Raw genomic sequence first — 18,637 nt, 5'->3', positions numbered from 1 at the left:
TGAAACATACCTGGACAGAAAAATTCACAAATATTTAAAAAAAAAAATCACACACCTACTTTAAAGGGAATTCAGGGCCCCACAGGTTCTTCATCTCATTGAATAGAACCATAGCCTCAGATTTATTTTCACTGATGTTCAGGCCGGCCACTTTTCCATATCTGGAAAATCCCTGCATAATACTCTGCAAAGAATCAGTGGGATCAGTAACATGTTGTTAATTGTTATGTATGTGGACCCTTGAGCCAGTAGAAGGTAGATGGAACTACTAAAGGAAAATCCCTTAGAATTACCTCCAGCCGGAATGCGGACAATACTAATAGCTTAGACAGGAACTTCACCTTACTAGCCCACGCTCCCCGCAGGTTGTACCTTTGGGTACCAGAGCCAGTAGGACTTGCCAGAAAGTCTTTTAGCAGAAAAAAAGTCCAGGAAGATCTAAGTCAAGATTGATTATCTCAGGGTTAACAGTAGTCTGATGATCCAGGCTAACAATTAAAGCATAAATCACTGAGGTAGCTATGACTCCAGATATAACCATAGAAAATAGAATTTTATTCTTTTAAAAACTCAGCCAAATATACAGTCCAGAGATTACACACTTTGAGACCACAGGCAATGAGACTGAAGGGAAAAAACACAGCAGAACAAAATAATAAAAACAAGAATCCACCGGAGAAAACCCTGACAGTTACTTACTCTAAGCAGACTCATTGCCAAAGCAACCAGAGACGCTGACAACGGCCATACCCAACCCCCACGTGATGTCATCATCCGGAACGTGATGACATTGTCAGCTGCTGCTCGCGCATACATCCAATAAAGAAGATTCGCAGGCAAACGATCCGCCTCGGCCTGCCGACCCGAAACGCCACCAGCACCCGCTGGCGCCCACCTCCCGGAGCAAGCGCCACGACGGCTCCAGCCACCCGCCCGCCCCGAAGGAGCAACAATCTGCCACGATCTGAAACACCGCACCACCCTCCTCAGTCTCTAAAAAGCGCCGAGACCGGGGACCGCGACCAGACCCCGTGACCAAAAGAGACAGGGGACCGCGATTAGTATCAACACATTTATCAAAATGTAGTTTGCAAATGCTGCAATATTAAGTTTGAAGAGCCCATTTTAACCCCAGAAATCTTTTGATCTTGTCTATTATATTGAAGAAGCAGCTCAAGACACAGAAGAAACAAACGTGTTGACAATGGGCATCCTTGTCTAATTCCTCTTTGTAATTCAATTGTAGTGGAAAAAGCTCCATTAATCCTCACTTCTGCAGAAAGCTGATGATATAAGGCCCAATGCCTTGTACAAAATTTCCCATAATATTGAATTTAATTAAAGTTTCAAATATAAATACCCAACTAACTCTATCAAATGCCTTTTCAGCATCAAAACTTATTAATAAGGAAAAAATCTTATTCCATCTACAATATTCCATTGATGCCATTATCTTCCTTACAGCATGTCTGCCTTTCACAAAGCCCACTTGCTCCAAAGCTACTAAATTAAGAAGTAATTTCCTTATTCTTGTTTAATATGTGATGAGGAATTGTTTAAGAAATATGCGTCTGATATTCTTCAATTTTTATCAGATAAAAAGTTCTTATTATCTAGTTCTTTTCATATTCCAGATAAAAAGAGAATTCTAAGCGCTGAGGAGGGGGAAACCAAGGTTCTGGCCCTTTCTCTCGCCCTGATCTTTCTCTTTTCTTGCAAACATCTAATGATAATATTCCCACTAGATCTACATTTATTATTTTGTTTGCCTTAACTAGTGCTAGGGAGATCTTCTTTAGACAATACTTTAAATATAAAAACTCCTTATTCTGTGGATATAAGGTCCAGGGGTTCCCTGATGTCTTGAGAGAAACTCAGATTAAGAGAAGGCAGTTTTTTCAATTAAAACCTCATGTTATGTCTCTAGGAGCCCCTTTTTTTTTTTAAATTCCCTTTTAAGTGCATAATTTTGTATCAGGGTAATACATTTATATTTGTAGACCCATTGCACTTGGAAATTTTTATCCAGGATAAGTCTATTTGATGCCTCGTGGATATTTGGTATTGGTTAGTGGCTTGATTTATAACAGATTGTTATTTCTTTTAGTTATACTGCTCCAATGTGTTACCCTTGGCCAGTCACGTTCGCGTCCCTTGGCTGGCCGCCCTCACCGTGCTGCACAACAGACAACCTACCCCAAATACGCTGCCAGGCCGTGCCGGGAACACCAAGATGCTGACTGCTTAGGCGCATGCATGCACGGTAGTCAGGTCTTTAAAGGGCCAGCTACAGGAATATTCGGCGGCGCCTCCTAATGTTGTCATAGAGCTGCCCCTACTTAAGGGCAGCTCTGTCGCCACCAGATGCCTCAGCAACAGGTTGTTTGTGCCCTATCCTGACTCATGCTTCAGAATTCTCTTTTGGTTTGACCTGGTCTGTCCCTCGCTCGACTTCCTGTTTGCCACCTACCCTGACTAGAATTGTTCTTCAGTTTTTCCCTGCTTGCCGCCTGCCCTGTCTTGAATTGTTCTTCAGTTCTTCCCTGCTTGCCGCCTGCCCTGTCTTGAATTGTTCTTCAGTTCTTCCCTGCTTGCCGCCTGCCCTGTCTTGGATTGTTCTTCAGTTCTTCCCTGCTTACTGCCTGCCTGGTCTTGGATTGTTTTTCAGTTCTCTCCTGCCTGCTGCCTGCCCCAATCTCAGACTGCCTCACGATTTGCTGTTGCCACCTGCCTATCTGGGAGTGTTCTTTGATTCCTCCCTACTTGCTGTCAGCCAGAACTTGGATCACCTCACGCTTTGCTATCGACCAACGCTGCCTGCTGATGGTGAGGACCTGTGGAGTTCTTCTTTGGAGGTTGCACCGATCTCATCTCAGCCCAAGGGCCATTGTGAATAACAGATTGCTGAGGCCATGAACCTGGCAGATCTCTTAGGTCTGCAAGCCATTCCTGGTCTGGCTCAAAGAATCCAGCAGCAACAACAGTGCCTGGAACTTTTGTCAAATTCCTTGGAACTCCTCAGCACCTGGCTTGTTGCCGCGGTGGCTCCGGCACCCATTGCTTTCCCGGAAACTCCTCTGATGGCTGCTGCACTTCCTATGATCTGTCTGCCAGTACCACCACGATATACTAGGGATCCAACCGAATGTCACGGATTCCTGAACCAGTGTTTTATGCATTTTGCCCTCTATCCAGCACAGTTTTCCACCAACTCTATCAAGACCACCTTCATCCTTTCTCTCCTGGATGGGAAGGCCCTAGCATGGGCTTCTCTTTTGTGGGAATGTGGAGATCCTTTACTACAAAATTTGCAGGACTTCATTAAAATCTTCAAGCAGGTATTTGATGATGAGCCTGGACGACTCACTGTGGCGGGTTCTGATCTGTTACATCTTCACCAGGGGGCACGCCTGCTCATGGACTACGCCATTGAGTTGAGGACTTTAGCCACTGAACTAAATTGGAGGGAGGCTAGTCTTCGGTGCATATTTCTGGAGGGATTATCCTCCCGAATAAAAGATGAACTAGCCACCCGGGAGTTACCCGACTCTTTGGTCGAACTGATTGACCTGGCCGGTTGGATTGACCGTCGTCTGCAGCAACAGTATTGGGAGGAAAAGCCACGTCGGCCAGTGCTGTTGGCCCCTGCCTTCTCTCACCCTTGAGTGGAAATGGCATCTGACTCCTCATACTCCTAGCTTGGTATGAACAGAAGAACCCATGCATTTAGGATGGACCCAACTCGAGACAGAGGAGAGGATTTGCCGCCATACCTTGAGCCTCTGCTTCTACTGCGGTGGTGCAGGACATCACCTAGCGCAAGTGCCCACAGAAGCCGGGAAATGGATGAACCTAGGAGCCTGAGGGGAGATGCTCCTGGGTCTTACCACGCCTGCTCCCCAACTCATCCTGCCCATTACCCTAAAATCGGACTGGCAAGAGTACTCCATGCTAGCCCTTGTTGATTCCAGCACTGGGGGAAATTTTATCAAAAGGGTGCTTGTTCACTCTTTAGATTTACCAATAGTGAACTGGGAGAATCCACTGACTATATCTTCCATCCATGGAGACCCCTCCCGGGGCTTATTACCACCAGCACAGCTCCTCTCCAACTTCGCATCGGGATTCTTCATGCAGAGAGTATCACTTTCTTGGTTATCAAAAAGGCTATCCACCCTATTGTCCTAGGGCCTCCCTGGTTGCAATGCCATTTACCGCAATTTGATTGGGAATCCTTACAATTTTCTAAGTGGAGCCCACAATGCCACAACTCCTGTTTGGATTAAGTTCAACCACCATCAGCACTACTGGTGGCAGTGTCTCTACCAGATCTGCCACCACCATATGAGGACTATGCTAACATATTCTCGAAGACAAAAGCCAAAGAATTACCTCCTCATAAGCCGTATGATTGTGCCATCAATCTGATGCCTGGCACCACTCCATCACGTGGCAGGATTTACCACCTATCGTTTCCTGAGACAGAGGCTATGACTCGATATATCAAAGCAAACCTAGATCGGGGATTTATCAGGCCATCTACATCTCCCGCAGGAACTGACTTCTTCTTTGTCTCTGAAAAGGATGGTTCCTCGCGGCCTTAATGCCATAACTAAGAAGGACCTGTCATAATCCACTATGCTAATGGAAGGAGCAATCAGATAGGAGTATCAATCTGATGTATTCCGTAGGCAGACTTAGCAATCTGTTGTTATAGACTGCAGGAGATAGTAGTAGGTGGATCCTTGTGTGTGTGTGTGTGTGAGAGAGAGAGAAAATAAAGTTTGTATGGCACTACTTCCCTCAATCCATGACAATCTCAGCGTGACTGGAAATAAAAAGATTTCACGTATGGAGAACAGGAGATTTTTTTTAATCCTTATTAATTTTGGTGTTATTTTGGTGTCTGCTGTTTTGAAATATTTTATTGGTATTTAGGGAAATGTATAACTTTTTTAAATTATTGGATGGTTTATTCCTCAGATACTTTGAAATATTTATTCTTTTTATTAGTAAGGTTTTGCTACTATGATTCACAATTTATGTTTCTTAATTTTATTGTTTATTTTATGACGAATGGTAATGTTGCACTGAATACAGCATCTGTGGCTTGTGGCGATTTCCAGTTCAGCTTTTGTCTGCACATTTCTATTTATGCTTTATGGTGTCTTTATTCTGAATTTGTCTTCAACATTTAACTGACACCTGTAGGTAGACTTTGATAATCTATGAGGTGTCAAATATCAGACTAAGATCTTGTATCCATTTTCTAAAATTGTTGAAGCAGTACTGACAAATTATTTAAAAAATAGTTTTGCTGTGTGGCTAGAACTGGCCAGGGATTTCTCTAGTGCATATAGGGTCCTTAGGAGTTTTTCTTGTAATGCCTTATAGCCAAGTTGCCAGATACAGTTAATGGCATGCCAAGATATGCATAGTCTAGGGATGTGCTCTATTTCTTGGTTATTTAGACAAAATTTGAAATTTGTGTTGGAGATTTTTTGGCTCAGTTCTGCTGGTGATGTTTGATCCAGGGATACATAATTGATGAAAAGTGATAAAATATTTATTTTTATTCTGTAGATGCAGCATTTCTATATCTAGAGAATGTGTATTTCTATATTTCTAAGGCCAACACTGGAATGATAAAGGGAATGGGGAGAATGCCGAGGCCAGAGGGAGAGATAAAGTATGCCCACCACTGCTAATCCATGTCAATCTGAGGGAGGGGGTTAACCCTTCTCACTCTTCCTCCCAGTCTGATTTCCTTACTCTTTGCCCCCGAGGAGCAGGGATCAGTTCATGGGTTGGTAGGGAGCACCAATGATTTTTGCACAGGGTGCCATTTGCCCTAGAGCTAGCTCTGAATAAAAGTGATGCCAACAAGTTAAAATAAGCTGAGTAGATGTGAGCGAATCAGCCACACACACAGACAATGTGAACATCTCATTTATATGCAGCGCTTATATCACCAGGGTAACACCTTAATGAGATTGCCAAAAGAGCAGAGAGTGGGGCCCTGGAAGTCTTTTTCACACTTGCATATTGTTTGTCCCCATGTTGGTTGCTTTTTTTTCCGTAGGAGTTGGCGTGCCCCTGGTGCTCACCTACATCTATGGAGTTGTCATGCTGTCTATCTGCAGAAACAGGTGGAGGTGCAGAGGAAGCCATGGAAACTCCGCTGACCAGGGTGTGCTGGAGTTAAACAACCTAATGAAATGTGAGTCTGTTCTTTTTTTTTTTTTTTTCTACCCTCAGGAGTCACCACCATCTTTTCCTATGCTTCTGGACGTTATTGGGATCTTCCTAACCCTATCCATTTGCATTCAGACTACAGATTTGAGGCTTGAGCCACAGTCAGACCATTCTCCATAGTCATTAGCCTTTTTCCAGCTAGTTTTCCGCCTTTGCAGCTACCTCCTGCTGTTGCTTCAGCCATGTGATGGCAGTTCTTGAGGCTCACAGCAATGGTGTGAACTAGACTCCATCAAGGACCCCCATCTGAGGCATATGCACAAATCTGAGGCCCACAGGATTCACAAGCTCACTGGAACCCAGACAAGCAGTTGTTGCTTAGTCATGCCTCTAACCAGGGACCAGGGCCACAGCTCCTGAAAAACTTCCCATCCCTGGGTCACCTGTGGAGTAGTAGCAAACTGACAGTTCCTAGGTCCTTCAGTCTGTTTAAAAAAAAAAAAAGAAACTGTTTCTCAAAAGGTCACATCCCTAAGGCTTTCAAAAAAACGTTGGTCTCTGATGTAGTTGAAAAGGCACAATATTAATAGAGATGACCATCCTGAGATTATGAAACTATCATGCTCAGATATCTCACTAAGAATAGCCCAGATCATGGGTTGCCCTTACTTTTATTAGGTGGAGACCGTCCCAGATTCAGGCAGAAGTATCCTTCTTGTATAAAGGGTGTGGTTACTTCTTTTGCATTTTTTTTTCATATCTCCCGCTAAGAGGAGGTGAAGTATGTTTATAGACTTTCCGAATAATCTCCCCAAATAAACAACAAGCTGATAGCCACATTGGTAACTGGTGCCATGGTAGATGCAGGCCTAGGGTACACATTGACACATCCCCACAATCCAGAACATCTTCTTGGTAAAAGCTGTACCAAACATTATCATATTTAAAAGGCCATGGAGGAGGTAATGGAAAGGAACTGAAGTAAAAGAGGGAGAGGACGATGTATTGAAAGGGGATGGGAGATGAATAATAACCTGGTGATGTGGGAGGGAATAGGTGGAGAATAAGCTTGGGGGGGGGGGGGAAGGGGAAGGTACATGAAGAGGAACCTGAAAGGAGCAGAAGGGAAAAGCAAAGGAGACAGTGAACGGGAAGATGAGAGTGAGAGGAGTGGAAGGAGCAGGGGGTGATGATGCACCACACCATTTTCAATCTCCTTTTTAAATTCCTAGATTTGTCCGTGCATGAAATTCAGACTAAATTTCTTTTTCCATGTACGGCCTGATTGAAAAACAGGATAGTTTTGCAACGTGTTCTTGCTTACACAGCACGTGGGACAATTTCTTTAAAAACAGGATGGCTACACTAAATATTTTTAAAACTCTTTATAAGAACATAGGAAATTGCCATGCTGGGTCAGACCAAGGGTCCATCAAGCCCAGCATCCTGTTTCCAACAGATGCCAAACCAGGCCACAAGAACCTGGCAATTACCCAAACACCAAGAGGATCCCATGCTACTGATGCAATTAATAGCAGTGGCTTTTCCCTAAGTAAACTTGACTAATAGCAGTTAATGGACTTCTCCTTCAAGAACTTATCCAAACCTTTTTTGAACCCAGCTACACTAACTGCACTAACCGCATCCTCTAGCAACAAATTCCAGAGCTTTATTGTGCGTTGAGTGAAAAAGAATTTTCTCCGATTAGCCTTAAATGTGCTACTTGCTAACTTCATGGAATGCCCCCTAGTCTTTCTATTATTTGAAAGTGTAAATAACCGATTCACATCTACTCGTTCAAGACCTCTCATGATCTTAAAGACCTCTATCATATCCTCCCTCAGTCGTCTCTTCTCCAAGCTGAACAGCCCTAACCTCTTCAGTCTTTCCTCATAGGGGAGCTGTTCCATCCCCTTTATCATTTTGGTTGCCCTTCTCTGTACCTTCTCCATCGCAATTATATCTTTTTTTAGATGCGGCGACCAGAACTGTACTCAGTATTCAAGGTGCGGTCTCACCATGGAGCGATACAGAGGCATTATGACATTTTCCGTTTTATTAACCATTCCCTTCCTAATAATTCCTAACATTCTGTTTGCTTTTTTGACTGCTGCAGCACACTGAGCCGAAGATTTTAAAGTATTATCTACTATGATGCCTAGATCTTTTTCCTGGGTGGTAGCTCCAAATATAGAACCTAACATCGTGTAACTACAGCAAGGGTTATTTTTCCCTATATGCAACACCTTGCACTTGTCCACATTAAATTTCATCTACAATTTGGATGCCCAATCTTCCAGCCTTGCAAGGTCCCCCTGTAATGTATCACAGTCTGCCTGTGATTTAACTACTCTGAATAATTTTGTATCATCCGCAAATTTGATAACCTCACTCGTCATATTCCTTTCCAGATCATTTATATATATATATATTGAAAAACACCGGTCCAAGTACAGATCCCTGAGGCACTCCACTGTTTACCCTTTTCCACTGAGAAAATTGACCATTTAATCCTACTCTCTGTTTCCTGTCTTTTAACCAGTTTGTAATCCATTAAAGGACATCGCCTCCTATCCCATGACTTTTTAGTTTTCGTAGAAGCCTCTCATGAGGACTTTGTCAAACGCCTTCTGAAAATCTAAATACACTACATTTACCGGTTCACCTTTATCCACATGTTCATTAACCCCTTTAAAAAAAATGAAGCAGATTTGTGAGGCAAGGCTTCCCTTGGGGAAAGCCATGCTGACTTTGTTCCATTAAACCATGTCTTTCTATATGCTCTACGATTTTGATCTTGAGAATAGTTTCTACAATTTTCCTGGCACTGAAGTCAGGCTCACTGGTCTATAGTTACCCGGATCGCCTCTGGAGCCCTTTTTAAATATTGGGGTTACATTGGCCACCCTCCAGTCTATTTCCTTATTGAGACCGTGAGGGGTCACTGTTTGCAACTGGAAGATCCAACATTGTTCACATTGTTGAAGTTGTTTAATCCTATCCCCTTTTCTCCCATTGGATCATGTCAGATCTCGCGGCAATTCAGCAGAACGCCGACAAGAGGACCAGGCGGCAGAATGGAGAAAAGGGGATAGGATTAAACAACTTCAACAATGTGAACAACGTTGGATCTTCCAGTTGCAAACAGTGACCCCTCGCGGTCTCAATAAGGAAATAGAGTGGATTCACTTCATGTGAATCCACTCGCCTGCCAAATCAAACACACAGGTGCAGTATGGTGAATTCGTATAAAATCATGTCAGATCTCGCGGCAATTCAGCAGAACGCCGACAAGAGGACCAGGCGGCAGAATGTGGTAAGTTGGAACTTTGAATGCTCCAGCTTCATAATCCATTTAGGGATGTGCACATATATACTTATGAAGTAATGTTATTGTGCGAAATTAGATCTCAAAGTACATGTGGTAAAATGACCATTTTTTGTTTTAGTTGTACTTTTAAAAGGTATTGAGTACCATGTGAATATGACGGGAGTTAAACCTTTCATTTTCAAAGTTCAGGAAAATAATTTTCAGATGTTGTAACAGTCCCTGAAGCAGCTTGGAGCGAAACATACGGACTGCACAAGTGCCTTTGGACCTGATGTCCATTCCTATGGATTAACAACTCCTGAACAACTTGATCTACAAAGCGCGGCAGCGCTACAGATAAGCAAGGGAGCGCGGCGGCGCTCCTGGCAAGTAAGGAAAGTACCGTCTCTCACTAATAAAGTACCGTCACTTACTAATTTTACAAAATAAAAAAGAAGAAAAACATTTTTTGGTTCAACAATAAAATAGGATTCTAAGGACTTTAATGGACCGATGATTAAATGTGACCCATTGCGGTTTAGAGCCTGGCTTACTGCCAAACAAACCGCGGGTGTTATGATGGTCCCACAGCTTTAAATAAATAAATGCACAAAAATAGAAAAAATTTGTAGCTTGCAACGTATTGGTTTTGAGGTAATTGAAATCTCCCATTATTATTGCACTGCCAAATTGGTTAGCTTCCCTGATTTCTCTTAGCATTTCATCATCTGTCTGACCATTTTGTCCAGGTGGACGGTAGTATACTCCTATCACTATACTCTTACCCAACACACATGGGATTTCTACCCATATAGATTCTACTGAGTATTTAGTCTCTTGTATGTTGGACTCCTTACCCTCCCAGACATAAAGTGCCACACCCCCACCAAGTTGATCCTCCCTATCATTGCGATATAATTTGTACCCTGATATAGCACTATCCCATTGATTATCCTCCTTCCATCAAGTCTCTGTGATGCCAATTATATCAAGCTCATCATTTTCTGCTATACACTCTAACTCTCCCATCTTACTTCTTAGACTTCTGGCATTGGCATAGAGACATTTCAAAGTGTGCTTTTTGTTTGTATTAACAACCTGCTTTTCAGTTGTTAGGGATAATTTGGAAATGAATAGCTTCGGTGATTTTTTACATATAGGCACATGGACTATGTTTGCTTTTATTGGAACCTCTCTGTTGGGATGCCCTAACTCTCCTGTTTCATTAATATCCTTCAAGGATGCATTTCTCCGAACCATGCACTGTTGAGTGACTGTCAGCTTCACCGTGGCTTGTCTGTGCTGCCAGATAAATTTACTGAATGGGCTATATGTCATTAAATATGTTCACTGGAATGGAACAGGGAATATGTAGAACAAATAAAATAACTTGGGTAACACATTAATTTTTATCAGATTCTGACCCCTCCTCCCCTCCACCACCACCAAGATAGAGCTAAGAAATCCCTAGCTAATACCTCACTTTTTTTCTTGCCAATCAATGGGCCACAATATTTTGAGTATAAATCTTTGAAAGTTTTGGAAATGTAAATGCCAGGATATGTGAATCCATCCCACACTACTCAGAAATCAGAGAGGCAAGCAGGACTAGCTATCCTAGTACCTAAACTTTGAGTTAACTAGATTGGTTTTATAGACAACAAGAGCACCGTGATCAGAGAGAAGTGCCAGGAAAGCTGGGCCAGACAAGCAAGGGTCTGCTAAGTAGGTCAGGACATTGTCCGCATATAAGAAGATCTTGGGCTCCCTTCCCCCAGCATGAAACCCCAAATATCTGACTGTTGCCTGATAGCCACTACCAGAAGTTCAATGACCATGTCAAAGAGCAATAGGAAAAACAGGCAACCTTTCCTGGTGCTTCAGGCTATATTGATAAATGAAGAAAGAGAGCCATTTATTAACAGATGATCCCTAGGTGTCACAATCATGGTGGCAATCCAAGCAATAAATTTATATCAGGGAGACCCACATGTAGCAAAATCTGAAACAGGAAAGAACAAGTCATTTGATTGAATGCCTTTTCTGCATCTAGAGATATAATCAGATCAGATATACCCTTGCATTATGACATTCAATATGTAAGATGTTGAACAATCTTCTAGTGTTTGAGATAGTCTCCCCTTGACGAAGCCCGTTTGGTCACTGTGTATTATACTAGGCAACATCTTTTCCAAACTAAGTTGCAGAACCTTGGCGAGAATATAGTAACAGAGTACCATAGAAGTGATGGCAGAAAAGGACCAAATGGTCCATCCAGTCTGCCCAGCAAGCTTAAGGTAGTAACTGCCACTCTATGCAGGTTACTCCCATATTTCTCTTAAGGGTAGTAACTGTCACTCTGTGCAGTTATCCCCAAACCTTATGATACCCTTAAAAGTTTCGGCTAGTAACATTTTGGACTAGGTGATGAGCTTTTTTGAAAATTCATACAGGGGTAACATTTTAAAACACAGCGTGCATGCGTACTTTTGTTCGCGCACCAGGCGCGAACAAAAGTAAGCCGGACTTTATAAGATATGCACGTATCTTATAAAATCCGGGGTCGGCGCACGCAAGGGGGTGCACATTTGTGCAACTTGCGCGCGCTGCCCGTTCCCTCCGAGGCCTCTCTGAAATCGGAGCCGCCTCGGAGGGAACTTTCCTTCCGGCTCCCCCCACCTTCCCCTCCCTAACCCACCCCCCCCCACCTGCTCGAGGCAGGCGTAACTTTGCGCGCACCGGGCCGGCTGCCGCGCGCCATGTTCCGGTCCAGGGGCTGGTCCGGAGGCCACAGCCACGCCCCCGGAATGCCCCAGGCCGAAACCACGCCTGCGGCACCGCCCCCAGATGATGCGCCGACCGCATCACGCCCCCGATGACGCGCTGACTGCGTCACACCCCCAACACGCCCACCCCAAGACTTACACACGTCTCGGGGCTTTGCACGCGCCGGAAGCCTATGCAATATAGGCTCGGCATGCGCAGGGGTGTTTTAAAAGGGTTATGCGCGTACCTTATGCGCGTAACCCTTTTAAAATCCGGCCTATAGGGTTGCTTGATATGCTTTCCTTATGGACTTGGCTGTAGAAGCAGTCCTGTGCTTTTTTTCTTATATCTGCTTATCATTACCCCAGACCAAGAAATCGGGGCCCTATTGGTTGTTGTCTGAATCCAATTTCCCTTTTCCCCTGCCGCTGAAGCGGGGAGCAATGTTTCAGTTGCATTTAAAGCATCAAGGCTTATTGGTTAAGGGTAGGAATCTCCATGATTTCTGCTAAGGGTAGTAACCGCTGCACCAGCAAGTTACCCCCATGCATGCTTTCTTCATATTCTTTAGGACTTAGCCATAGAAGCAGTCCTGTGCTTTTTTCCCTTATGTCTGTGTACCAGTATCCCAGCCCATAGAAGTGTGGGCCCTCAGTTGTCATCTGAATCAATTCCTCTTTTCCCCCCGCTGTCTGAGCGGGGAGCATCTGATAAAGGTAGTAACTGCTGCACCAGCAAATTATCCCCCTGCATGCTATCCTTCATTTCCGTTCTGTAGCCGTCTAAATGGGGAGCAAAGTTGCAGTTGCATTAAAAGCATCAAGGGTAATTGGTTAAGTTTAGTCATCTCCATGCCTTCTACTAAGGGTAGTAACCACCGCACCAGCAAGTTACCCCCCTGCACGCTTATCTCATTTCTGTTTTCTAGCCTTTAGAGATCCACAGTGTTTATCCCATGCCTCTTTGAATTCTTTGACTGTTTTCGTCTTTACCACCTCCTCCGGAAGGGCATTCCAGGTATCCACCACTCTCTCCGTGAAGAAATATTTCCTGACTTTGTTTCTGAGTCATCCCCCCTACACCGAACTAAACTATTTGTTTAACATTTCTGCCATTTCTTCATTACTCTCCACACATTGTTCTTCATCACCTTTCAATTTCGCTATATTACTTCTGGCCTGGCCTCCCTTCTTTTATTTTTTTAATTTTATTTATGTACATTTTTATATTCCACTTTTCAGCACTTCTACTAATATATTTGAAAGAATCTTAATGACAGAGTTCAAAAAGGGATATTGGCTATAATCCAAGGCATCCTTTCCCTTTTTATAAAGTAGCAAGAAATTGGCATTGGTCATATCACCAAAAGATAGATCTGCATCACCCACAAGATTATATACTGGCAACAGGAAAGATGTCACCTCAAGTAGTAATGTTTTAAAGAATTCTATGTGGTACCCATCTGGGCTAGAACATTTCTCACCTGGGAGCGCTGGATCCCGAGCATCAAAATTGGAGCTACCAACTGGTCTTTTGGGGTGTCTATAACTGTAGGCAGAGTCAGTGACACAAAAGTTCTTGGATAGCATCGTGCTAACCTCATTTTCAGGCCATTACAGTACAGTGCGCTCCAACGGAGCGCACTGTACTGTAACGCGTGTCCAATGGCAGGTAAACAGTGCGCTCCGTTGGAGCGCACTGTTTACCTGCCATTGGACACGCGTTTTCCCATGTTGAAGGCTATGTTGATGGCCCTATTAGGTATTCGCGCACGATTCAGAAAGTAAAATGTGCAGCCAAGCCGCACATTTTACTTTTAGAAATTAGCGCCTACCCAAAGGTTGGCGCTAATTTCTTCCGACACCGGGAAAGTGCACAGAAAAGCAGTAAAAACTGCTTTTCTGTGCACCCTCCGACTTAATATCATGGCGATATTAAGTCGGAGGTCCCGAAGAGTAAAAAAAGTTAAAAAGAAAAAAAAAATTGGAAGTCGGTCGGTGGCTGTTGGGTCGAAAACCGGACGCTCAATTTTGCCGGCGTCCGCTTTCCAAGCCTGTGGCTGTCAGCAGGCTCGAGAACAGACGCTGGCAAAATTGAGCATCGGCTGTCAAACCCACTGACAGCCGCCGCTCCTGTCAAAAAGGAGGTGCTAGGGATGCCCGTTTCTACCGCCGGGCCTCATTTAAATACTTTATCGTGCGCACAGGCGAGTGGCCTGTGCGCGCGCCAGGAGAGCGGGCGTTCGCTCTCCCGCGGACTTTACTGAATTGGCCTGTAAGAGCCTTGTATAAATCTTGAAAATACTGAACAAAAGAGCATTCAATAGCCTTTAAGTCCATGGTAGTATCTCCATCCGGCATCCTGACACTAGGTATGTTTGATCTGCATGCCTTCTTTTTAACAGCTCCAACCTAGAAAGCCCTTTGCTTATTGCCATGCTCAAAGAATTTCAGTTTGGTATATTTTAGTACTTTTCCAGTTTTCCCAATTTCTAGGGACTTAAGCTCCCTTCTGTTATCTGCTAATCATTTCAGTATTTGATTTGAACAAATTGTCTTGTGTTGAGCCTCTAAATCTAAATTTTAACCAGAAGCTCGTCCACCTTCCTCTGCTCACGCTGAAGGAAACTGGCATAATTATTTTCCATTTGAAGAAGGCATTAAATGCCTCCAAGCTCAGAACAGGCAGGTAATCCTCCGTTGGATTGCAGGCATTAAAATTAGTATCTGCCTTTTTAAAGAGGATAGGAAAATGCTTATCACCCAATAGGGATGTGTTAAGTCTCCAAGAAAAAGCCCTGGGCTGAGAAGCTTTAAAGGAGACAGTTATCTCAACAGGGTGATGATCAGAGGGAGAACTAACCAGGATGTCAGTCATGGAAATCTTAGACTCTAAGTATGGAGAGCACAGGAAATAGTTAAGCCTATTATACATATTGGGGTAGATTTTCAAAGGGTTACGCGCGTAATCCCTGAAAACCTACCCCAAACCCCCCCCTGCATGTGCTGAGCCTATTTTACATAGGCTCGGCGGCGCGCGCAAGCGCCAGGACGCCCGTAAGTACCGGGGCTTTCCTGGGGGGGCATGTCAGGGGTGTGTCGCGGCAGCGCGTCATCCTGGGGGGTGTTCCGGGGGCATGGCCGTGGGCATGGTTCCGGCCCAGGGGTGTGGCCATGGCCTCCAGACCAGCCCCCGGACCGGAACCTGGCGTGCCGGCAGCCAGCTCGAGCAGGCGTAACTTTGGGAATAAAGGTAGGGGGGTGTAGATAGGGCTGGGGGGGTGGGTTAGTAGGGGAAGGGATTGGAAGGTGGGGGGAGGCGGAGGGACCGGGCAGCGCGCGCAGGGCTTGGTGTGTGCAAGGTGCACAAATGTGCACCCCTTTGCGCGCGCCGACCCCGGATTTTATAAGATACGCGCGTATCTTATAAAATCCGGTGTACTTTTGTTTGCGCCTGGTGCGTGAACAAAAGTACACGCTCGCGCTTTTTTATAAAATGTACCCCTTTGTGTCTTGGGCAGTAGAAGATATAGTCCCTATCAAAGGGTATTGATACCTCTAAATATCAATAAATTGGAAAGTATTGAGTAAGTCTTTCTACTGAAGGGAACTCCTATCCATGATGTCATGGTTTTGCCTGTTATGAAGTCTCCCCATACCAAAGTTCTGCCTGCTGTGCAACCTTACTTCCACCAGGAGTCCTCAGCGAGCCTCACTCCTAGCTCTGCCAGCTACCTCTTCACTAGTCACACTACACCTCGGCCTCAGCCCTACTTAACCCAGCATGCTCAATTCCTCAGTGCCTCTTCATTATATCATCTCCGCTCTCTGACCTGGCCACTCTTATCTCACTATTCTACCTTGCTTAGTCTTGTGGCCTCTGGGCCTTCTGCCTTGCCTTGTGGCCTCTCTTGGCCTCTCACCTTGCTCTGTGGCATCTTGCCTTGTTCTGGGCCCTTCCAGGACCTCTGCCTTGCTCTGCGGCTTCTCAGGCCTCCCTGCCATTATCTATGCCCTCCTGAGCTGTTCTGTCTTACCTTATGGCCTCCAAGTCTACTATGATTGATTACCTTGCCGGTCTCATAAGAACATAAGAGATGCCATACTGGGTCAGAACAAGGATCCATCAAGCCCAGCATCCTGTTTCCAACAGTGGCCAATCCAAGTCACAAGTACCTAGCAAGTAACCAAACATTAAATAAATCCCAAGCTACTATTCCTTAATGATTAATAAGTTTATGGACTTCTCCCCTAGGAACTTATCCAAACCTTTTTTAAACTGTGTTACACCTTCTGCCATAAATACATCCTCTGGGAATGAATTCCAGAGTTTACCAATGCGTTGAGTGAAAAATAATTTTCTCCAATTTGTTTTAAATGAGCTACTTGCTAACTTCATGGAGTTCCCCCTAGTCCTTCTATTATCTGAGAAAGTAAATAACTGATTTACATTAACCTGTTCAAGTCCTTTCATGATTTTGTAGACCTCTATCATATCCCCCCTCAATCATCTCTTCTCCAAACTGAACAGCCTTAACTTCTTTAGCCTTTCCTCATTGGGGAGCAGTTTCATGCCCCTTGTCATTTTGGTCAACCTTCTCTGCACTTTCTCCAGGTCAACTATATCTTTTTTGAGATGCGGTCCCACCATGAAGCAATACAGAGGCATTATGACATCCTCTGTCTTATTCACCATTCCCTTCCTAATAATTCCTAACATTCTGTTTGCATTTTTGACTGCCACAGAACACTGAGCTGACAATTTCAATGTATTATCCATTATGACGCTTAGATCTCTTTCCTGGGTGTAACTCCTAAGATGGAATCTAAATTCATGTAACTACAGCAAGGGTTATTTTTCCCTACATGCATCATCTTGCACTTGTCCTCATTAAATTGCATCTGCCATTTGGAAGCACAGTCTTCCAGACTTACAAGGTCCTCCTGCAATTTATCACAATCCTCTTGAGATTTAACTACTCTGCATAATTTTGTGTCATCCACAAATTTGATTACCTCACTTGTCATACCCCTTTCCAGATCATTTATAAATATATTAAAAGGCCCCAGTCCAAGAACAGATCCCTGAGGCACTCCACTGTTTACCTTTTTCCACTTTGAAAACAGACCATTTAATCCTATTCTCTGTTTCCTGTCTTTTAACCAGTTTGCAATACAGAAAAGGACATTGCCTCCTATCCCATTACGTTTTAGTTTTCTTAGAAGCTTCTCATGCGGGACTTTGTCGAACACCTTCTGAAAATCCAAATACACCACATCTACCGGTTTATTTTTGTCCACATATTTATTCACCCCTTCCAAAAAATGTAGGAGATTTGTGAGGCAAGACTTCCCTTGGGTATATCCAAGCTGGCTGTGTCCCATTAAACCATGTCTATCTAAATGTTTTGTGATTTTATTCTTTATAACAGTTTCCACGATTTTTCCCAGCACTGAAGGCAGGCTCACCGGTCTCTAGTTTCCTGGATCACCCCTGGAGCCCTTTTTAAATATCAGGGTTACATTGGCTACCTTCTAGTCTTCAGGTACAATGGATGATTTTAGTGATGGGTTACAAATTAACTGAAATAGGTCTGAAATTTCATTTTTTACTTCTTTCAGAACCCTGGGCTGTATACCATCTGGTCCAGGTAATTTATTACTCTTCAGTTTGTCAATCTGGCCTACCACATCTTCCAGGTTTACCATGATTTGGTTCAGTTCATCTGAATCATCACCCTTGAAAACAATCTCTGGAACAGGTATCTCCCCAACATCCTCTTCAGTAAACACCGAAGCGAACACAGACCAAGATGGCTGCCGACTGAAGAGGATGCACAGAAGCTCTCTCTGAATTCCTTTACTCTTGTTTCCTATAACAAAAAATGCCACATACCAAAAGAAAAGCTAAGCTCCGGCAAATACGGCATCTTCTCCTGGATCAGAACTACAGCAACCACGGATTGAGGCGTTCTTTGCGTCACCCTTACTTCAAGCACTGGAGGGTGGAGCCGCTTCAGCTACCGGCATGGAGCGAATGTCGGGGCGATTAGCAGAAGAGACATCGTTGAGCCCTAGTACACCGACGGTTCCAGAGCCACCATTTAAGACTTCGGTGGAGGACTGAGATTTGTTGGTATCGCCACTTTCCCTGTCTGGAGAGATAAAGCTGGAGAAAAGGCTCTGAGAAGGGACGTCATTTGACACCGCCTTCAGAGAGTCCCTTGACATGGGACTCCAAGGGCCCCATGGCAGCTCTCCACAACCCTGAAGCTCTGAAAAGTGGCAGAAACCCCCTGGAACTAGGAGTTAAGGAATCCAAGGTATGCTTAATGCCTCAGACATTGTTGATTAAACCGTCCGTGAT

The 18,637-nt window shown here is 44.2% G+C and overlaps 1 protein-coding gene across 1 annotated transcript in view; it reads left to right on the top strand.

Moving 5' to 3' along the window:
• The window catches only part of LOC115088252 (E3 ubiquitin-protein ligase RNF19A-like), a 96,481-nt gene that overhangs the window by 65,233 nt on the left and 12,611 nt on the right, over nucleotides 1-18,637 (top strand). The window contains exon 7 of the mRNA XM_029596347.1: nucleotides 6,083-6,220. Coding sequence (XP_029452207.1) covers nucleotides 6,083-6,220 — 138 coding nt within the window. The remainder of the gene's footprint in view (nucleotides 1-6,082; nucleotides 6,221-18,637) is intronic.

Source organism: Rhinatrema bivittatum, chromosome 3, assembly GCF_901001135.1.
Source record: "Rhinatrema bivittatum chromosome 3, aRhiBiv1.1, whole genome shotgun sequence".
Lineage (NCBI taxonomy): Eukaryota > Metazoa > Chordata > Amphibia > Gymnophiona > Rhinatrematidae > Rhinatrema > Rhinatrema bivittatum.
This window is presented reverse-complemented; position numbering and strand designations above follow the sequence as displayed.